We start from the raw sequence: 23,517 nt of genomic DNA, 5'->3' as shown, positions 1-23,517 counted from the left end.
CTTGGTATTGTCTATCTCATTGGTTAATATTCGATTACTTTCTTGATTCATTCTCTATTGCGTTCTTAGTTAAATTAGCTTAGTAAATTTTAGATTAAAACACATCACTCCAATTTGTCGGCTAAATAATATAAAAACGGTAATTACTAATACTTTTAGTCCTCGTGGATACGATATTCTCTACTTACCATAGCTATACTATTGTTTGATAGGTGCGCTTGCTTTTTTTGTATTTATAGTTAGTTTAGTGACCATCAGACACACAAATTGGGTCAGCATAGCTGCTATATCAGCCAAAATTTGGCTGAGAGAGAAAAAAAAGGCTACATTAGAGTAGTTTTAGCTTAGGGTTTTTTTTAGTTTCTCTTAGTTTTTCTTTCTCTTCTTCTAAGATTTTTTATTATTATTTTCATTTCTTTAGTTGTAAATTTGAAATTTTCCAACAACTTTTCTTCTTGTTTTAGTTGTTCTTAGTGTTAGCTAAGTTAGTTATCACTGTAGCTTAAGTTTATTTTCACTTTCAGCCCCTATACATTGGTTGTAAGACATTTTTAGCTTTAGTTTAATGTATGTCAATTCCTTTCATTTTGTACCAGTTAAAGGTTGTTCCTTTTATGTTTATTGCTTTAGATTTTCTTGTTGAATGCTTTTTTTACATGTCTTTTTGATTTTCTTACATAAAAATCTTAAATTTTATATTTTTCTCAAGCTTTACTTTAATGGCTTTTTTGCTTTTTATTTTCATGGTTGTTAGATTTATTTTTAGTATGAGTAGCTAAACTTTTAAAGAGGTTGGTTGAGTGAGATGTGGTGAGCTGATTTTTGGATGAAGGACCAAATTGTAATAAATAGTACTAATTTGAATAAATTTAAAAACTTAGGATTGACGACCCTAAGGGAACATTTAGGCAAGTGAGACCGAGAGGAGATCTTTTTTGTCACAAATTCATTAGTTTCAGGTTAAGCGGTGAGATCAAGAGATAACCTGGATTAATTTATCTAACTTGGTAAAGTGGAGACCAATAGGTAAAATAGAGCCATTTTGGGAGTTTAAGCTATTTGGATCCCTAATTCAAGGATTACTGAACCACATCAATATCAACCAACCACCTTTTATTATTTAATTGTTAATTTTTTTAAAATTTTCATGTTTTGCAATTTAGTCATTGTTAGCTAAATAGTAAAGTAGATTTATTTCTCTTAATTTCATGATTTTCCATAATATAGCTTGTTGCAATTAGTTGGTTAGACTCTTTATTTTACATGCATATTATTTAGAAATTGTTCAATCTATGATTCTCATGGGTTCGATCCTTTGAACACTCTAGTGTTCTATTGTAACACTACAAATATTACAATTGACCTATCACACTTACAGTAAAGCCGTGATAATTATATCTTATTTTATTTCCCAAGCGTTGATCTCATATCCCTTTCTCGTAGATCGCGAGAGAGGCAATCAAGTTATTGGCGCTGTTGCTGGGGAATCGACATTTAATTGAACTGTTTTTATTTCCATTATGTGTACTTAGGGAGATAATCGAAGAAAGTTGAAGTTATAGATACGATTTTATTTTTATTTGTTTTTATTTCTTTTTCAATTTCCGGTTAATTTGTTTCACTCTTTTGTGCTTGTAAGAGGCGTTGTATGACTTAGACCGGTATCGGTGTCTTACCATTTGAGCCGAATTTGAAATGTATCATCATACACGCAAGGAGGGTACAACTTTCGAGGGACACCCAACCTCCACAAAGAGATAGACCCATCGAAAATCCGCTTTAAACTCATGCTTCGTAAGTGCCCATATCATGGATTGCAAGATTAGTTGCAGTTTCAAGTTTTTTATAATGGGTTGGATGAAAATTTACACCCAATTCCTAACAGAGTGTCCGTGGGGCATTAATGTCAAAGACATATGTCGAGGCTTTCCAACTTATCGAAGATATGGTAATGAATTCTTGTGGAGCCAAACAATCGACTATGAATGCAATCGGTAGCGAGGACAAGTATCAATAAGTCCTCAAAAGGCTCAATCAATTAGAGATGAGTTTGGCCAAGGTGCAAGTTTAAAATTAGTCATTTCTAACCCATTCTAATGAAAGACATAATAGTGAAGGCACTATGTGGGGCAAAGCTAATGAAAGCAACCAAATGGAGGTTAACTATGTAGGGAATAGAATATATAATCCATACTCCAACACCCATAACTCAAGGTGGTGTGACTATCCGAACCTTAATGGGGAAGGCACCAATGAGGTTGAAACCTTAAACCTCCTAAACCTAATGCACCTTATCAATCTTCACTAGCATTTAGGGCACCCCAAGAGCAAGAAAGAAAACCAGCCTATAGTAGTGACCTTCCATTGTCGATTAGGTTAAGCAAGGTAAAAAAAGGCTTGCATATGATGCAAGTTGATGTGAATCAAATTCGTGGTCAATTAGACTAAGTTTTGCAATTGTTACAAAATAAATTAACCTCTAGCATACCTAGTAATACCGAGCCAAATCCGAAGAGGGAAGGAAAAGAACATGCTAAGGCAATTACTCTTAGATCCGAGGCTATAGTTAAGGAACCTATCCGACCAAATTAGTGGGGAGAAGGGTTAGAGCACCTGCACTCCTAGTGTTGGAGATGGGGTGGGAGAGAAGGAATGACCCGAGAGTGAGTCCAAACGAACTGAACCAAAGGATAGAATCATTCCAATACCACAACCAAATCCGATGCCCATACCCTTTCTGAGTAGACTAGAAAAGAAGAAGAAGTGAGACAATGAGGAGTTTCTAGACTTCCTCAAGATGTTTAAGACCTTGAATGTCAACCTCCCATTGCTTGAGGTCCTAGAAAAAGTGCTGAAATATGCAAAGTTCCTTAGGGAAGTGATGTCTAGGAGAAAGAAGATTAAGACAAAAGAGTGGTTCACTCTTAATGTCGAGTGTAGTGCTGCTGTGTCTAGAAGAGTCCCACAAAAACTCAAGGATCTGGGTAGTTTCACTATTCCCATAGAGATTGGAGGTGTAAATTTTGGCAAAGCACTTTGTGATCTTGGAACGAGTATAAACTTAGTGCCATTGTTCATCAACTGTAGGTTAGGTCTAGGTGACCTTAGGGAAATTTTCATCACCCTACAACTAGTTTATAGGTCCCTAGTTAACCCAAAGGGAGTTTTGGAAGGTGTTTTAGTGAGAGTTCAACAATTTATCTTACTAGTTGACTTCATAGTTCTTGACTTTGAGGAGGATTTAGAGATACCAAATCTATTAATTAGACCATTAATCTTAGCTACCTCTAAGCCACCGTAAATGTGGGTAAATGGGAAATACCGATTGAAGTAGGTGAAGAGGTAGAGACCTTTAGGTGTGTGGCACGCGAACCTAATGTGAAGGAAGTATCCCCTAACTTGTGAGCAAGAGTGTCATGTTGTTCAAGTCGTGCCTAATCATGCGTCTAACAATGTGAAATATTTGAAGTGGTGTATGTTTGTATGAAGTATTATAGTTTGCTTTGCGAGTGTGATGGTAGTCATTATTGAAGGACAAATGAATAAAGCAGTTGGTGCTAAAGGCATGACAAAAAAATCTCATGCAAATAATAAACGAAATGAAGTTAAGCTATAAAATTGAGGAAAATTGATCATGTCTAGTCAAACTATGAAAAGAGGATAACTGATTTAATCTATTATTGGAAGAGAAAGAAAAATCAAGGAAACGAATAAAATTGTATAGGTGTCATTGTATATTTAGGGATTCGAAAAAGATTGGGAATGTAAATGATGTTAGACACGTTGAACTAAGGGAAGAATTTAGATTTAAGATTGAGTTTTTACACAGTATTATAGAAATATTTGGATAAGGAAGTATTCACTAATAGTAGAAATTATATTTGACGTCAACTATTATATAAGTCTAACAAATAACATTGTGCAAACACTATGAGGAAATAGAAGCCAAGATATTAATTGATCGATTAATAGGCACTACTAATTATATGACATTTGTATGTTATTCAAGAAGAAACGACTGAGATGCAGCTAAGCCTATTCTAATAGAGAAATATGTTAGAGATCTAAGTTTGAGAAGTGAAATAGTAAAAGATAAGTTTATAATGTTGGTATGGAGTTGTGAAGAAGACTATGAATCGCAAAAACCCTATCTATTTTCAAATAAGTTTCGAGGATGAGTTTTTTTTTTAAAAGAGGGAAGAATTGTAATGACTCGATTTTTGTCAGTGTAGGAAAATTCAATTTTGGGACTGAATTTGTTAAGTCGAACTATCTGAAAAGTTTAAACGAGAAAGTCATCAGTTGAATACGATATTAAGAAATAAATTTGACTAGTAATTAAATTAATTAAGTTAAAATAAATAGTATAGGGACTAAATTACAGGGTGAGTAAAATAAAGAGATTTGAGTAAGCTTTGAGTGAGTCCTTAATATGTGATTAAACTAAGGATAAAAAATCAATTAACCCATAATTATTACAAGGTTAGTGAAGGACTATGATCACCACCATCTATTTTAATTAATTATCTTTTAAATTAATAATAGGCATTGATTAAATTTTTATTTAGTTAAATTAAGTCTAATTTATATATGTATATAGCTCAGTGGGGAGAGAAAACCAAAAGCAATTATTTCCTTTTATTGTTCATCAAGTCGTACTTAAGGAGAAGAAACACCAAGTTTCTTCCTTTAACATTCTACTATTAAATCTAAAGGGGTAAGCTTTTGTTTCTTCAAAATTTTTCATGAACAAGTAGGAAGCTAGTTTTAATTAACCCATTAGTTGGATATTTTTCTATTGTAAATATTATTTCAAGTGTCATTAAAGAGGTCTTGAGGTAGTTGAGCCTAGAAACATGAAAATATGATACTTAAGCTTGATTATGTAAATATTATGGTAGGAATGTGATCTTTCATAATTTGATATGTCAAATTAGGCTCTCTAAAATACTCGAAGAGCATATTCTCAAGTGATTTAAGTATCTTTTATATGTTTTTTTGTCAATTTTTAGCTTTAATCATTAATAAACTTTTTTGATTAGTTTTATCCCTTTTGAGACCTAAATTGGCCAAACGGTGCCATGGGGAACCTAACGATGTGATTGAGTTGGTGTAGGGAAACGCTAATGGTCTAACCTTGAGGAAAACATTATTTAGAGTTGGTGTTGCAACACTGATTCCATAGAAATTGCGACACCAAGTCCTTTCACCTTAAGGATGCAAATATTCAACACAAAATCAACATGGAGCTTATTGTTGTAAGAGTTGCGATACCGAGGGTAGGATGTCGCGACACCGTGCTAAAGTCGTGATACTGTGCCTCTAGGGTCATGATACAATTGAAGGTGTTGAAGTGAAGAAATTAAGGCCAACTCTAGTGATGTCATGACATCAACCAATGGATGTCGCAACAACGAGACCCCTAAGATCCACTAGTTCACCACTATTTAGGGTGTCACGCCATCAATACTTGACAGGAAGAAAATTTGCTACAAGGTTAGGTTTTTTTCCAACACCATCCCCAATCAAAGTACAACTTTTAGGGGTATTTTTGTCAACTTTTTAGATTGTAATCAGATGTTAAAAGCCACTTTTGGTTGAAAACTAAAATGAGCCAACTGTTTTTACTTTTCTATCATCCTTTTAGCTAAGTACTTAGTCTTCTTCACCATTTTTAGGGTTTGGTTCTTAGCTTTTTCTGGTTTTAGTTGTTAGCTAGTTAATTTCTATTGTAGCTTGGTGTTATTTGCATTTTAGTACTCAAACTCCATCTTGTAATTTCATTTCCATCCAAAAACCTTAATATATTTCAGCTCCACCTTAGTTTCAAAGTGTAAAAATCTGATCTTTGTGGGTAGTTTTCACCTCCATTGTTGTTGTCATCTTCTTCTTCAAGTAACCATCAAGAAATTTCTAAGCTTTCTTCAACTCTACTTTTATGCTCATTCGAATGGATAATTTGAATATATATTAGGTTGTTGTCTGCATGAATATAATGTTTGGTAACTAAATCTATGGTGGTTGATGGAAATGTTGTTTGTTAGTTTTTGGTACAATGACTAAATCGTAAAAATTAGATTAAATCGAATAAACTTCAAAACTTAGAATTGATGCCTCTAGGTGAATTTTTAAGTAGGTGAGACCAATAGGAGATCCTCTTGATTACCAATTTGGTTGTCCCAAGTTAGTTGGGTGAGGTCAAAAGATAAATCAAACTAAATCGTTTGATTTAGTAAAATGGTGATCGAGAGGTAAAATTAAACCAATTAGAAGTTTTAACCTTTTAGATCCCTAACCCAAAGACTAATCAGCAACATGGAAGTCAATCAACTACTTGTGTGCATTGAATTGTTAATCGTGTAATCTTCACTATTTTGCAATTTGGTCCTTCTTCATGTTAAATAGTTGATTAGTGTAATTATCTATTGATTATGATTTTTCGTAATATAATTTTTAACGAGTAGCTAGCTAGGATTATTATTTGAATGCTTGTTACACTTTGATCACTTAGTCCCCAAACTCTCTTGAGTTCAATCTTTGGAATACTCGGGTGTTCTATTGTAACACTATAAATATTACAACTGACTTGTCACACTTGTAGTAAAGACGCTATAATTATATTTTTATTTGTGTTAATTCATAGTCCTGGTGCACAAACGTTTAGGCGCAATCAGAATGAAGTGAGTTATCTTGGAAAGTAGTTAGATTAAGTTTAAAACTTTAATATTGTTGTCGAGTTTTAGGGATTAAATTGTAAAGAATGGATGCAGTTGGAAATAAATATTATGGATTGATAGTTTGAGATCTTTAGAGAATAAATTCGAAGTCTTTTTTTAATTCAATAAAGTAAATAACGATGTACGAGCAATTCAGATATAAAGATTAAAAAAATGACTTATTTGTAACATATGTAATTATGCTTGGTTTTGGGTATGTTTTATTTGGTTGTGAAATTGATACTATTTCATAAATGAATTATCAAATATAATGGAAGCGAGACCGGATTGGCTAGGGTTTAATGTGATAGAAGCAAGAGCTGTTTGTGCTAACTTAATATGTCTTAATCCATATTTTTAATTGATGATTGTATATTTTAAATTAATGGTAGCCATAAATTGCAAAGTATGTTTGTTTTATGTTGTGATTGAAATTCAAATGATAGTGTAAATATCAAGTAGAGACCTCCAAGCTTAATTAATGAACAAGGTAAGTAACTATAATTTATGTAAATTAATGTAATTGAGATTGAAAGCTAAATTGTTATGCTTGATTATATGATTTGATATAAAGCTATGATATGAATTATATTGATGTCAAGTTAAGTTAATAACTTAGATAATTGTTGAAATAATAAATATAAGTGTATTTATATGTGAATAAAATTGGTATAAAGTTCAACATGAACTATAAGATCATGATGATAATAATTGACGATATATATAAAGTGAAATATAAATTATTATAAAGCTATTGAGATAAGCTTAACTACTATGGTATTTTGATGAGAAGTACGTGAAGTTATGTGCTTATGTTGATTAAATTTTATAAAATGATATTGAGAAAATGATATGTGTATGGTTGGTATAAGAGATTTGAAATTATGAAGTTATGAAATTTCCCTATTAAACGATGCTAGACATAGTCAAGTTATAGTTGACATGTTATAAGATTCATATATGTTGTTAGTGGGAGCATTTTGGCATTTCGGTGCGATTCATTCTGGAAGTATAATGCATTACATTTTGTAGACTGTTAAAGGGATTAGTGCATTTATGCTTGGTAAGCACTTCAGTACTTATTGTGGAGTGTTAGGGGATTAATCTGCATACTCGTACTTGTGCCTACATCCAGTTAATAAGGGCCAATTGTAAATAATGATATGTCATTCTGATTCTGATAATGAAAGGTTATTCTAATCTTGGTAATGATATGTCATCATGATTCTGAGAATGATATGTGATTTTGATCATGCTAATAATGAGCACGAGGTGATTTTGATAATGAGATTGACTAAATGAAATGATATCATGAAATCATTGATAATGGTATGGAATATGACATCTTGTTGTTAATGAAATACTAGATAGTTGAATTGATTTGATGATTTGATAATTAGCTTAAGGTTTTTACATATTGAATTAATATTATGTTAGCACCACTGAGTATTCAATACTTAGTGTGCGGGTTTATTTGTTTCTATTCGTAGATCTAGGACAAATTTGATAGATTAAAGGTTTCGCGAAGCATCTAAGACTCAAAGGTTCATCACAGACCAATTTTGTATTTTTTTTTTCTTATAAGTGGTTAAAAGCATGTACCTAAGTTGAGTCATATAATTAAATGTCATTTTTGGGTCTTTTAATATGCTTTGCTACTTGTTGGACATTTGAGGATTCTAAAGTTGAATTGAGCTATTTAATTTTGATGTGTATATGCATGATTATGCTTACTTGATAAATGGTACAATTGGGCTAAGCAGTGATGCTATGTTTCAAAGTTATTTGATTGTGTTTGATGTTTTATAATTAGGTGATATAGTGATTATGCATAGGTATAATATAGTTTTCTAATTGCATGAAGTGCAAATAGTACTGTTGACATTTTTTCTATTTGGCCTCGAGACAATGAGATTATTGTCTTGAGATACTTTGAACAAAGAAAATTAAGATTTAGGGATTTAAATAAAAATAATGATATCGTCTGCACTCTCCTTGGTTTCTACTCGAATTGCTTGAACTCTACTTGATCTAATTAAATTAATTTATTCTATTAAAATTAGTAAAATTAAAATATCAATTGTATTCTTGATTTGTAAAAAGTGAGACTCTTACTCTATCTCCACTCAATATTATATAAAAAACTAAAAAAAGAAATACCAAGTGTATTTGGTTTATTCTCCAAAAACGTAACAGCCATCCTTTTATGGAGGCCAAATTGGGCAGATAATGCAGTCGGCGTCAATGTTGAGTGGAGACAGCCTTCCCATTGATCGACGGGCTTTCTCTCTAATGTTTCCTTTTCGATTGTTCCATCACTGTCAGCTGCATCTTGCTTTTGTATTATTGGTTCCACGCCCCCCTATTCTCAAATACATTATCTATCAAAGCTTAACGTTTTGGTTCTCATTGATAAAACCAAGAAAGCAGCCGCTTCAATTTCATTTTTATCAAACTATATACTAATAATTTTCAATAATTATTTTGTCTTTTTACTAGAAATGATGGTTTATATGTAGTTTCCACGAAATTTAATAACTTGTATCGTCCTTTCACTACGTTCAATTTGAAGAGACAAAAGGATAAGGCGATACTTTTGTACGTAAAATCTATGCTAATATATATTTTGGCAAAATAAATTGTAGTTTGTGAATACAACTTTTTAAAAGGTATTACATCCTTTAATTTTATCAAATAAATCATTTTAATATTTCATTTTTTAATTCTTAAATTTATATTGTTTGTTAAATCACGGATAAAAAAATTAATACTTGATATGACATACACGTAGATTGCCACATGAATGCTATGCCATGTTATGTCGAAATGAATTAATTTTTTAATTTAAAAATTTTTAAAAAATATTTTTAAAAATATTAAAAAGTATAAAAATATTTTTAATTTTAAAAATATATCGTGGATTGTCACATTACCAAAATTAACAAACATTAACTTTTCATCTATTTTAAAATTATTTGACAAACAATACAAGTTTTAAGGTTAAAGGAGATGAAAATTAAATGAATTACTTTCAATAGTGATAATGACAAATTTAGTTTTAAAGCTTATTTCTTTTGTGACTTTAATATTTTCTTTATTATTATGAATTACTTTAAGCCTTTAAATTTTAATTAAATAGTTCTTTTTAAGAAAAAGTTGATTCAACTTTTAATATTTTTAACGACACAAATGTGATAGTTTTTAATTATTCACGTGTATTTCATTGTTGACATGAATAATTATTTTTAATTTTTTTTATTATTTAAAATTTTTATGTATTCTTTTGAATTTCTATAAAGTACACACTAACTATTATAGGGACAAGCTTGTTCTTAGACATTTTTGAGGCCTTAGGCAAAACAATAAAATGAGGTTTTAGGTTCCTTAAAAGTTAGAGAATTTTTTTTAAGTTTCTTAAAAGTTGGTAAAAAAATTTTGGACCCTTAAAAGCTAAAAAAAATTGTTTTGGGGCCCTTAAAAATTGGTATATTCTTTTTTTTTTTACTTTTAAAAGTTAAAAATTATTTTTGAACCTCTTAAAAACTAAAAAACAATATTTTGAATCGCACCTACAGATGACCCAAGGATGGGGTGTGTATATGGATTGTAAGTTATTTCGCTTAAATATTGTTACGTGAATGGATGGATCTTTTAATGTTGTTGATAAAATTTTTAATTTCGGTGATGCAAGAGAGATATTTGTTGGCCTCAATGATGAAGTGGTTGGTATTAGATACTCATCACAATAATAGGGAGGTAATGTTGAACATAGTTAGACCTTATTTGCCTACATTGAGGTACAAAAACTTGATACGAATCCAACTTAATTTCTATGTTCATAGTGTTTAAACATATAAAATATCTTTAAGCTTTTTTTGAAAGACGAAAATTTTAAAATCTAAAAAATCCAAAATTCAAGTACTGATTAATGTTGGAGGAATAAATTGAAATGATTTAATTCAATGAATGGCGGCAATGGAAATCTGAGCATGAAATATTCTATGCTTGAAAACAATTGTGCATCGAGAGTGATAAGATCGTTCAGCTTTATAGTAAATAAAAGTATAGTGATTGTGATTGAATCATGTTAAATCTTACAGGACAAGATAAGTCACTTGAAATTGTTATTAACTAATAATCGCAATTTCAACCACAAAAAGAAATATGAGAACAAAAGGAACCCCGAGCGTTTCTGCTTCTTTTATCAGTTCATTTTTGTTAAGAGGAAAACCTGTAGAGAAGATTGTAAAATAATGGTACGTTATACGTATTATAACAACCCCCTGCATCGAATCCTTGGTTTTTCAAGCTGTTGGTTCCCAAAAAGGAAGAAGGGGGAATCTCTTGAAAGGAGAAATATGGATGGTGGTTCCTAAACCCTACATTCCCCTAGGTCCTTTAATCGAATAGGTCGTCCACAATGACAACTCCAATGGAGGATTCATTCAAACTGACAAAAGCTACCTATGAGGAACAAAGCTGGCATGTGGGTCTACTTTTATTGGACCTCAAAAGGAAAAGGGTTGAGCTTCAACATGATTATGAATCCCCTGGCATAGGGAATTTTTTCAGTTACCAACACTAGAGAATTTCTGTAAAACTGGGATTTTTTGAATCTTTTTATTCGGTTTTGAGCAATAGAATAACGTTTTCCTGTTTACATCTGAGGTTCGGTCATGTGTGATTATACCAATATTCCTGTGATCTCCGTTGAAGATCCCAAATGGTATTGTGACTGTCTGATTTGGTGTATAATTACGATGCTAATTTTTCAAGCACAACAATATTTTACTTTTACGACTTTAAGAACATGGATCCTACAGTAATTTTAGATGTACAAAACGGCATGAGAATGCTTAGATCAACTTGTAAATTTTAGTGCTTTTGATGTACTTTACTGAGAGATATAGGACAAACCAAACTAAACCAAATAGCATTGAGTACCAAAGAACACAACGACGACAACAATAACAACAAAAAAAGATTGTAGTTTTGTTTATACATTCATAAACCTAATAATTTACTCAGAGACACTCACTACGTCAAGTCACCTTGAAAGGTACATGAAAAAGATAATGAACCTAAAGATGAGATTCACTTGAGCCAATTTCCAGGGGTTGAAATAGCAAGTTCAGGCCAAGAAAAGCAATCCCCAGCACCAACAGGCCCAGCTTCTGCTCCTTCAAACTGCCATGGGTTCCCCATTCCTGTTGCAGCCCCACCATTGCCGCCACCACCAACTGCTCCATCTCCCATTGAAAAAGGCCACATCCCTCTTCCAAGCCCAAACCCAACATCTTCAAGTGCTGGAACAATACCAAGCCCAAACCCACTAAGGGCCAGAAAACCAGGTCCCTGAGGGTTCAACAATGAAGCAAAACCATTGCCCTTGGACTCTCCAACAACACCCGAACTTCCCTGGTTGCCTGAGACTGGCAGTAAAACTTGAGTGGCAGGCAATTGGAAGTCATTATAGCTAGTGGTGGTGGCAGTGGTGGTGGCGCCGGCATTGGTGGAAGAAGAAATGAAGGTGGAATGGGTGGTGCGTGAACGTTTAGCGTTTTTTCTGGTGCCACCACCAACAGGGATGTCCCTTAGGGTGCCACCAAGAGTCCAGTAACGGCGACATGACTTACAGAAATGGCGAGGCTGAGAGAAGTTATAGTTATTGTAATAGCAAAACTTAGTGTTGGTGGAATCACAGCGTGGACAAGGCAGCTGTTCTTGTCCTGGTGGTGGTGGGGCTCCAGAGTTAAGGGCCTTGGTTAACCGCCTGTTTGGATCTCCGGAATCCGATGGCATTTTCCGACAAAACAAAAGTGGCTTAATTTTTGGAATTTGCTTGTTGTGGGAGAAATAGAATGAGGAGAGAAAGAAGAGGAGAATATGTTATTTATATTGTGAATGCTCTGATAAGTATGAAAACAACAAATTTAAGATTGTAATAAGATCTGTGGACAGTGAAACATGTTCCGAAGGTTGTATGAACAGACAGAGAGAAAGAAGTGAGCAGGCATGACAGTGCTCTGTTAGAAACGACAGAATCAGATGTAAAGAGAAGGGGGCGGGGGATGATAATCATTAAATGGATTTTTGAATAATAATAATCATTAAATGGATAAGCAGTCAAAGAAGGGTAATGATGTTCCCACTTGGGATATCTGTAGTTTTTCGTCAATGGAAGATGACATAGTTCAAATATTACTGCTGCTTATCCTGATGGATGAACTTCTTCATAATTTAGTTGTTAAAGCTCTACTCTCAATTTCATTGGTTTTCATATATTCCTATCTACCCATTCCAAAATGTCCATATTTTTTCATCTTATGTATTTATAATCTATATTTTAGTTTTTTAAAATAAAATATTCGTTATATACCTCAATGCAAATATAAAATATAAAATTATTAATTATATTAAATGTAATGATTAGAAAAACTACAAATAGTGAAGATAAAAATCAGGAGCCAGGTAAGAAATATTTTGGAGTCCAAAATTATATTGTATATATTTATGATAGTAAAACTATTGATAAAAATATTATAAATTATTTAAAACATAAATAATATTATATTTATTGGTGCAAGCCAATACATATCTATACACACCTCAATATTAATCGAAATAATTCCTTTTTGGAATACATGAAAATTTTTTAAAAGAAAAACTAAAGTTAAAAGTACTAGATGAAAATGATAAGTAGGAGCTGATGGTTACAGTATGAACAACCATCGTGTAAATTGTAGCACTGTCATTATACTAGTAATTTAAAACAGTTCCTGGGTAGAGAAGCATGCTATTGCCAATTCCCCAACAGTTTCTGGCTAAGCATTGGGAGTCAAAAGAATTTGAAAAAAAAGAAAAAAAAGGAAGGTTGATAATGATATAGAGGTGGAAATGAGATGATTTTATTAGTAAAATATTGGAGTTTGATTTACTTGATTGTTGCAGAACACAGCTTTAATAACATAAATGAACTAATTGAATTGCAAAGCAATCAATGAAAGGGGTGAATATGGATGGAAAACAGGAAGAGGGGATGTGATGGGGATGGATGGAGGTGGGGAAAGTGGAGACATAATGAGGAGTGTCGGGCAGCGTGGGGTGCAATTATTGGGTCTCCCCTCTGATTTCGGAGGCCTCATGTCTGGCATTTTTCTGATTCCTTCTCCGTACTCTTCCCATCTCCTCTTTTCTCATTTCTTCTTTCCAACCAAACCTCTTCCCTTTTCCTTTTCACATGTTCACACTCACACCCCTTCTTTACCCGATAATATATATGTTTTAAATTCAATAGTAAATACAAAAGCACCACTTAACTTTAAAAATTCAGTCATTAGATTATGAAGTTTCTTTTTAAGTTTGATTAGTAAGTTTTAATCTTCGATTCAATTATCAGTACAGTAAATCAGTACCCATAAGTAAATAAATATATTTTAGATTCAAGTCGATTTGACGGTCAATGTCGAATATTAGAGGAAAAAGTTGCTTAGATTTTATTTAACAGATTCATGACATTCAAAGTTATTTCATAAAAAAAACTTAAATTGTAGAAAAGAAATGGAAGAGGTATAGACAGCGCAAACAGAGACAACTATATAATAATAATTTTAACAGTTTAATTATTTAAATGAAGACTTTTAAATAGTTTAATAATCATTTTATAAATTTTAAAATTAAATAATCAAAACGTAAATTTATTAATAATTTAATAATATTAAGTGTAATTTACTCTATATACGATACAAACCACAAATAACACATATAATCAATTTAATACAAACTTAGATAATTTGTAATCATGAAATTTAAACTATGAACCCACATGTGTCATCACCAAAGTTTTATTAATAAAATATATTTGATCAACGCCACAATTTGAATGGATGTTGGCTTTTTTGAGTTGTATGATGAAATCCTAATTAAATGCAAGCTAAACGTGCAAAAGCAAGAAGAGCAAAATTAGGGAGTGGAGATTGTTTTATTACCTTTCACTCCAATCTGGAACAAATGTTGAAAACATTCACTTCATAGATAATGTTACACCCTTTACTAATAATTTTTTTAACTTAATATTGTAATATAAGATGAGATGGAGCAAGTAAAATATTATCCCATCAACATTTACCAAAATCATCCATTCTATCACTAATATTTACGTTTTGTAAGAAGGACCTTTTCCATTAAAACAAATCAATGTGAAATCTGCATATGAGACGTTGAAGCCGTGAAGAATAAACCGACAGCCATATAAATAAAACAAAAGAGTAAGAGAGAAAAGGGGAGGTGAGCAGTGAGTGAAGGACGGGTGAATGTGGGGTTTGAAGGGGTTGTTGGGCAGCGGCACGCGCAGGGTTCAGTGGTCATCTCATATCTAAAACTGTCTAAGCCACGACATGATGTGTCGCTGTCAACCAACAAAATCCTCAGTTTCCAATCCTTGCCTTCGGTGTCCCCCATGCTATCTCACCATTTTGCTTCCATTTCTTTCTTCTCTTCCCCTCAACTATCTTCTTTTTGGCCTTTTTTCCTTCCCTCCGCATTTAGATTGTATAAATCAACTGCTTATATTTTGATTTCTTTTAGTACGATTATCTTATTACGATTTCGCTCCAATCACTAACTCTGCTTTTCGTTAGCAAAGTGTACAAACCATTTCATGTAGAGGAGTTCATTCTCACTTGAGTTAAAAAGATGGAGAGATTTCTTCTATATTTTTTACATGTTACGCATGTGTAATCATTCATAGTAGACCTGTCCATGGGCCGGGCCGGGCATGGAAAAAATTTTCGGCCCGCCTCCTAGGCTCGGGCCCGGTCTGAAATATGGGCCTGAAATTTTGATCATAAGCCCGAGCCCGGCCCATTTTTAAAATAAACATTAAAAAATTATTTTAAAAATAAAAAAATTTATTTTAAAAGTATTTTAAAATTAAAAAATAAAAATAAAAAATATATATTTATTATATTCAGGCAGGGCCGGGCCGAGCCCAGGCCAAAAAAATGGTGCTCGAGGCCCGGTCCGTTTTCTAAACGGGCCTCGTTTTTTTGCCTAAGCCCATATTTCAGGCCTATATTTTTACCCGAACCCTCCCATATTTCGGCCGGGCCGCCCGACCCATGGACAGGTCTAATTCATAGTAATTGATGGCAACAAAATGGAAGAATGTCTAAAGCCTTGAAAAGTATTTCACTTCTGGGGACACATTAAAGCCAATTTTTTCTCCATGCACCCAACTCTAATTATAAGTTTAGAGTGATAAAATATAATCGAGTTAATCGTATAGACATCTTAAATTATGATCTTGATTTTAAATTGGTCTTTAAATTTTAAAATATTTTAATAGCATTCTTAAACTATCGATGCTATAAAAATTAAATCCTTCCAATACTAAAACTGTTATTTAACAATTAAATAAAATATTAAATTTTATGTGACATAATTTAAAATAAATATTTTAAAGAAAAGTACAATGTTGTTTCGTAAATTATGGAAGTAAAAATTAAAAATAAAGTAAAAAAAGAAGAAGAAGAAGAGCGATTTTTCGTACCCGCCAATGCTACACATGACACTACAAGAAGACACCTGAAAGACACCCATGAACGGTCTTCCACTTACCTCTTGACCTACAACACTTGACAAGTTCTCCACCTAAGTGCCCGAACAACCGCTCGGTTAGTCAAGGGTTCGAATTCTACCAAAGGTGAGATGCTCACGTCGCCTCTTAGTAAGTGGTTGTACGTCTACGTAGGGTCGAGACACCCCCTCCGTGAACTATACATAACTCTTTGCAAAAGAAAACAAAACCTTTCACTATTAAGGGATTGAAGTGGTTGATTAGAGAACTAACACTTTAAAAATTTTTCCTAAAATAAATAATCCCTCAACAGTTTCTAATTTTAACTAATTTCATAAGTAAACATTATCCTAGTTTATCTATTACTCAATATCTTTGTACCCACAAGAAAATATCTTTGAGAGCACAACCATGAAATGAAAAAAAATATTTTTGTATAAAGTTAAAAAGAAAGGCAAGCCACTCGATTATTAAAAAATTTTTGTTAGGTAATTCAATTTAAAAAATTATAAAATATCAAGTCAATTTATTATTTTATTTTTAGTGTAAAACCGTTAAAATATTAATAAATTGCTGAGTTGGCAATTAATTGAATGACATGTAATGTTTTGGTCATTTATTATTTTTTCACATAATTTTCATGTCATTTTATAATTAATTAAAAAAATTTAGCCCCACACTTCAAACTACACCGTTTAGCTTCATCTTCTTTAATTGATCTTCACACTCTTCTTCTGAAATTGAAAAATTTCTCCAATGCCTTGCTAACAGATCCGCTCCAGTGCTATCCAACTTGCTTGGAAGGTATTATAAATTTACATTACACTAAATTTCAATAAAAAAGAATAACATAAGCTTTGTTCCTTTTTTATTTTGGATGAATCAAGACTGTAATATCTTTGAAATTTGAATCTCAGCAAGGAAGCAGCAAAAAGTTCAATGCTTAATAGCTATAAACATGGCTTTTCTGGGTTTGCAGCAAGGTTGACAGAATCCCAGGAAAAGGAAATTGAAGGTGATATAATGTCCTGCAACAACTTGCATTTGCTGTTTTTGTTTTCTTTTAGCATCTAAAACTTTAAAAACTAAAAAAAAAAAAAAAAATTACTCTTACAAATTGCAGGGTTATATTTCCTAGTGAGGATCTGTTTTGGGCTATCGGTGGAGGAAGCTTCGTGGTCATTGTTTCATGGAAGATCAAGTTGGTTCACGTTCCAGAGAAAGTTATAGTATTCAACGTGCCTTTCACTGTTGGAATCTCCATTCTTCGCTCATTGTTTCTGCTTCCTTTTCATAAACGGTGTAGTTTTAAGTTTTAGGTTAAAAAAAATACATGTTATAAAGTTAACTGTCAACACAAGAATTAATCTATTAATATTTTAATAGTTTTGGACTAAAAAAAATAAAATCATAATTTGGGTGACCATTTATAACTTTTTAAAATTAAGTGACCTAATAGAAAACCTTTTAAGAGTCAAGTGACCATTTATTTAGTTTACCCTAAAAAATTGTGAAAACAAAATTAACCTTTTTATTTGTTATGTTGTAGTGTTGTACTAAGAAATGATGCATTATTTTGGTTAAAATATATCATCAGTATTTATATTTTGAAAATTTGAAATTTAGTATTTGTACTTTTATTTTCAAGAATTTAATCTCTATACTTTTAAATTTCAAAATTTAGGTTCAATTGTTAACACTGCTATTTTTTTCTTAAATTTGTTGTTGTGACATTTTGAATTTGTAAAAATAATAATCACTTGGTAGCCTTGTAATTAAAAAAAGAAATTGCAATGAACTTGAATTTAACAAAAAAAGCTAACAGTGTTAATAGTTGAACTTGAATTTTGAAATCAAAAGTAAATGGACTAAATTCTAAAAATGAAAGTACATGGACTTAATTATAAATTTTAAAGAGTACAGGGGTTTATGACATATTTTAATCTTATTTTTAGGCTTAATATAACATTTGGTATCTAAAACTTGATATTTTCCCTAATTCGATACCAACTTTTTTTTTCTAGTCCAATTCAATGCCTAAACTTGTCATTTTATGCTAATTTGGTACCTAAGTTTCTTTTCCCAATTTAATACCTGAACTTGACATTTTTCCTACTTTGTGGTGCTCAATCTTTTTTTATCGAAATTGATACATGAACTTGTCAAATGGTAATACGAATTACCCCCCCCCCCCGAACACTAACAATGTTAGTTTTTATGAGATGACAGAAATAACTATTGTATGACTAACATGGACAGATAACATGAAATCTAATGATAGGAATGATTACATTTCTATGGAGTTTAATTTGTTTCCCTAAATATGTGCTCAAATTTTACTTTTTTATAAGGGCCAAGATAAATGGCAAAAATAATTTAAGACGTGCTGCAAGTTTAAAACATGAATTGATTTTCAGAAAGCCCTAAATTCAACAAAAATATTGTCAGTGTTAGAGGAAAGGCATGATAAAAAATTATGCTTGGAGCTATGTTTAACGAACGAATATTAAAGAAGAAAACAAGAGTTTTAAAAACCCAAAATAAAATCAATTCATTATGTTAAAATAAATAAATAAAACTAAAATTAATTAAATATTAAAAAAAAGAATTCCCATATCATTTGCCACATGTCGCTCATACGTTGATCATTTTTGCTACATCATAAAAATAACATTATTAGAGTAATTTATATAACATTTGAAAAGTTTAGGCACTAAATTAGACAAAAAAACTTAAATACTAAATTAAGAAAAAGTGTCAAGTTTAAATACCAAATGTTATATTAAACATATTTAATATTTGTTTTCTTTTCGAATATACATGAATATATTTAGAAAACATATCTCTATGTACTTAAATGAGGGTTAGCATTTGGTACACTAACAAAGGTACATCTTATTTATTCTACAAATAGCCTGTCATGTGTCTCTTTTAAAAGTATTTATTTTTTAATGTTTTACTATATTCTTATAAGACACTTGTTAATCTTTTAACCCTTCTTGTAGAGTCTAAAAATCTCACTAGTAGCATACAAAATATTATTCCTTTATATGATACATACAAGATAATTTTGAAACATTATTTTCTGAATTAAAATTATAAAATATTTAATATAAATATTTGTTAATGATAAAATTACGGTAAAATATTAAAATGTATTAAAATTATTTTTTATTTAATAAGTGTTGTTTCATATAAAATGACCATTATATTTTGAATTTTAATAAAAATTAACTTTTCTAACCATCACATTTAAAAAAAAAATCAAATTTCGTATCAAATTTCTTCTAATAATAAACAATTGTTGTTTTTTAAAAATATTTTTACCATTGAATGATAAGATGGATATTGGAAGATGACCCCAAGGAAATGAAAATAAAAATGGATGGTGAGTTAGATCCAGTGGGATCATGGACATTTCATAGTGGAATATGGGTATTATCTTCCAATCAATGTTAAATGTGGCTAAGGAAAGCAGACACAGTTGAAGCCTGCTAATTGTTCGTTTGTAAGTGGGAGAAATAAGTAGTTGCATTTATTAAAGAAGGTCGGTGTGGTGATTTTGTGAATAAAATGTTTGGTGAAAAGCGGATAATCCACCCTCAACAAAGAAACTTACATATCACTTGCCAGAATCATCTTCAAATTCATTTGAACTTAAACATGGATGATGAACAAGTGTATAGGAACTTGCGTGTGTTCTTCGAATATTAAACAAACACTTGTGATTAACAAGAAATCACATCTAATTAATCAAAGATTACGAAGTTGTTCAAGATTGACTGGAGAAATATATTTGGTGCTTCCATGGAGAAGTTGTCGAGCAATTATAAGATTGGCAGCCTCACTTGGGTGATAAGGATCCCAGAAAACATGCTTGTCACGGTCTTTGCACATACTTGATGTCGGTCCGCATGGGATTATCCCTGCATATTGCCCTCCATTTCCACAACATGCTTCGCTTGCTGTTGTAAAACCTACATGTAAAAAACCATAATGCTGAGAAAATAATCTGGGGAAGGGAAAATATGATTCCAACAACCTGGGATTATTTATACCGTATTTCGCATAATTGGTGATGAGTTCCATCACTAAGTCGTACACATTGGCATGAACAAATATGGCTCCTTTAAGCTTTCCATTCAATTCAGTCAGTAACTCCTTTAATCGCCCATTGTACTGCATTGCTAGCTTGTTTGCTAAATCCACACATTCGTTTTCGTTCAATTGATTGATGGTTTTCTGATACGGAATGCACCCGATAGGACCGACATTTCCGATGACAAACTTCCGAGCATCGAGCTTGTAAAGTCTCTGAACCCGCCATTAACAAGTTAAAACATTGCTGTAATTAGTTAAGAAATGATAATTCAATATTGGTTATTAAGCTCAAAGATGTCCATACTGTTAATTGGTTACTCAAGTGATTAATCATGTCATCAATGAAACCATCTGGAGTTTCAGAAATCCTTGCTCCAATCGACAGAACTGGGAGAAGATAGTTGTTGAGAAAATCATTTGCTCCAATTGTAATTGAGAAAATGGATCTTTTCGAAATATAATCTTTGGCCTTGGATGAACCCAACAATTTATCAAATTGCTTTCTTGTATTGTTGAAGAAATCGATTTGGATATCCAATCCCAGTCTATTAACAAATATTCTTCCAGTTGCATTCATAATCCCCCCTCCTCCTGATGCATAATTTACACCATAAAGTATAGCTTTCCCAGTAGAATTTGGAGCAAGATATGGAACTGCATAATTTGGTACTCCCAATTCTTCTCCTGTTAATTAACCAGGATAACATCCGTTAAGCCCGTAAATATAATACGAAAACCCGAGACATAAAGAGAGTTAACAGAGCTTACCTACAATGTCACCAATGGTTCTACCATTGGTATATCTGCCAGTAGGGTTTCCACCGGAAGCTTTAAAATCAATTCCATTTGGTGGAATATTTGCCCTAGACAACGTTGGTAAATAGTTATTATTACCAGCATCCACCAGAGAATCACCGAAGATGAAAGAAGCTCCAAAACCACCATTTTTATCGTCAGCTGCATTAACCAGATAGCAGCTTAAAGTACTGAACCACAAAAGAACCAAACCAAAACTCCAAGCTTTCTCCATAACCATGGCTACTGGCTCCATTCGCTACCTTATGATCCCTCCGTTTATCGAATTGGTGAATATATAATAAGTCCAGTTTGATCAAACTTGTAAACTTGTGTATATATGGAGTTAGCATTTGGTTTGACCTTTTTCTTGTAAAGGAATGGACTGTTTGATGAAAGGTAGGTGATCGACATGTTACAACTTTTCTCAATGTGTGTTAAGAACTTTTTGAGGCACTGCTGCTATGATTAATTAAAGAAAGTCTTGGCTGCAATTAATTTTTCTTTGTTATAATTGGAATTTGTGGGGTGAATTTATGATTTGTTGGTAGAATCTTGGTGATTGTTTGGTAATTGTTAAAGCAATTAAATACAAATAAATTAGGTTTTTACTTGTGCAATGTATAAGGGTATTGTATTTCATACTGAAAATATATTTAATAAGTTTACAATTTTTTTACTTAAAACATGATAATTGATAACTAAAATAATGACAAAACATGTTAAAATTTAGTAGTTTTTTTATGAATTTTGTATTAATATTCGAAATTGTTATTTCATTAATAACATCATATATATATATGAAGGATTAATACTTATTTTTTTATGCTATAACTCATACAATTCTTTCTTAATAGACATATTTTCCATTCCTTCATTTATCCATTTTGTTGTGATAACAACAAATTCATTTCTATTAAGTTATAGTACATTCCTCTAAAATATAGTTTTTTAATGCTAACTCTCAATTGTTTGAAAATCCATCCAAATATTGTCTATAATTATATGTTAAGAAATAAATAATAAGAATGAGTTAAAAATATTTGGTAAAAAACTTCTCTAATTCATTTTAATTTTAATATTGAGTAAATTGATTCTTAAAAAAGTAATTTATTTCCTATCAATTTAAAAATAAAAAGTAAAGATAATTAACAATTGCATCAATATTTTCCATCAATTTGTCCTACATGGAAAAAAGAAAAAGTATTAATAATATAGAATCCACATCTTGAAGGGTAATGTAACGACCCAATTTTTAGTGGGTTCGAAAATATAGTTTTAGATTCTATTTTCAGTAAATTGAGTCCATAAATATTAAATATAGATATTTACGGAATTATTTTATAGGTGAATTAAATTTTGGATAAGTAATTTAACCAAAATTCTATTTAATTAGGACCCGAGACTAAATTGTAATGTCTCATTGCTATAGATTTTTATTAGTAAATGGCTTAAGGACTTAAATTGCAATTAACTAGAGGACTAAAACATCAATAAAACCATATTTAATTTAGAACTAGTGTACGGTAGGATATTATTAGGTTTAACGGGTAAAAATTTGATTAATTAAAGTGAAACATAATTAATTAAGTTAATTTATAAATTAATTCAACTATAAAAGTTACTTTTCGGTGGAAGGAAAGAGATTGTCATCTCTTTCAACCGAATTTGGAGAGGAAGAAAGATCTTGACGCCATATCCAAGGTTTCAAACTTTTGATCTTCAATTGATTAGTTTAATTTAGTCTCTTTTCATATAATTTTTATGTTTTAGAAATCATGAGAGCTTGATTTAGCTAACCCATGTACCAATTTATAAAATTATTAAAGTTTTAAAATTTTTCGTTATTGATTTCTTGAAGGTTTAGGTGTTAAATTGATAAATTTTAAACTTACATGTGAAAAAGAACTAAATTGTAAAGTTAAATTGATAGTTTGGTACATTAGTGACTAAAGTGAATAAAATGTAAAATTAACTGTAGAAATAAGAAATAGGAATTCCCTAATGAGTAATAGTGAAATCGAATTTCGATTTGGAGCTTTAAATTGAAAGTTAAGTTGGTCCTAGTTTTAGAGACTAAATTAAATAAATTAAAACATATGTATGACTTTGTAATTGACTATAATTTGAGCTAGAATTTAATATTATGTATTATCGGATTATAATTGGTAGCTAAATACGACACAGGAACGTCGAGAGGGAAATGAAAGACGAGATCCGATGACGAGTAACTTGAATGTTTGGTTTGTATTTCTATAATTCAACTACCTTTAATTGTTGTATATTTCTATTGTTTTACATGGTAAGATATGGAGGTAAGCTGAGATT

General features: G+C 31.4%; 2 protein-coding genes across 2 annotated transcripts; both read right to left on the bottom strand.

Moving 5' to 3' along the window:
* Window positions 1–11,623: 11,623 nt before the first annotated feature.
* On the bottom strand, window positions 11,624–12,811 carry LOC105778571 (dof zinc finger protein DOF3.4). Its single transcript, XM_012602292.2, has one exon. It carries the CDS (start codon window positions 12,516–12,518, stop codon window positions 11,811–11,813), a length of 708 nt encoding a protein of 235 aa, XP_012457746.1. The 5' UTR covers window positions 12,519–12,811; the 3' UTR covers window positions 11,624–11,810.
* A 7,108-nt stretch (window positions 12,812–19,919) lies between these two features.
* LOC105778637 (GDSL esterase/lipase At2g23540) lies at window positions 19,920–21,484 on the bottom strand. Its single transcript, XM_012602376.2, has 4 exons — window positions 21,163–21,484; window positions 20,699–21,078; window positions 20,352–20,607; window positions 19,920–20,270 (listed from the first exon to the last, which is right to left on the bottom strand). Exons 1-4 carry the CDS (start codon window positions 21,443–21,445, stop codon window positions 20,047–20,049), a joined length of 1,143 nt encoding a protein of 380 aa, XP_012457830.1. The 5' UTR covers window positions 21,446–21,484; the 3' UTR covers window positions 19,920–20,046.
* Between the last annotated feature and the right edge of the window lie 2,033 nt (window positions 21,485–23,517).

Source organism: Gossypium raimondii, chromosome 10, assembly GCF_025698545.1.
Source record: "Gossypium raimondii isolate GPD5lz chromosome 10, ASM2569854v1, whole genome shotgun sequence".
NCBI lineage: Eukaryota > Viridiplantae > Streptophyta > Magnoliopsida > Malvales > Malvaceae > Gossypium > Gossypium raimondii.
The sequence above is the reverse complement of the archived record's forward strand: the minus strand, read 5'-3'. Positions and strand labels throughout refer to the sequence as shown.

Coding starts and splice junctions, on each gene's coding strand:
- LOC105778637 (XM_012602376.2), bottom strand. CDS start 21,445: ATGGAGCCAGTAGCCATGGTTATGGAGAAAGCTTGGAGTTTTGGTTTG. Junction 21,079..21,162: donor AACCATTGGTGACATTGTAG/GTAAGCTCTGTT, acceptor GTTAATTAACAG/GAGAAGAATTGGGAGTACCA. Junction 20,608..20,698: donor ACTTGAGTAACCAATTAACA/GTATGGACATCT, acceptor TGGCGGGTTCAG/AGACTTTACAAGCTCGATGC.
- LOC105778571 (XM_012602292.2), bottom strand. CDS start 12,518: ATGCCATCGGATTCCGGAGATCCAAACAGGCGGTTAACCAAGGCCCTT.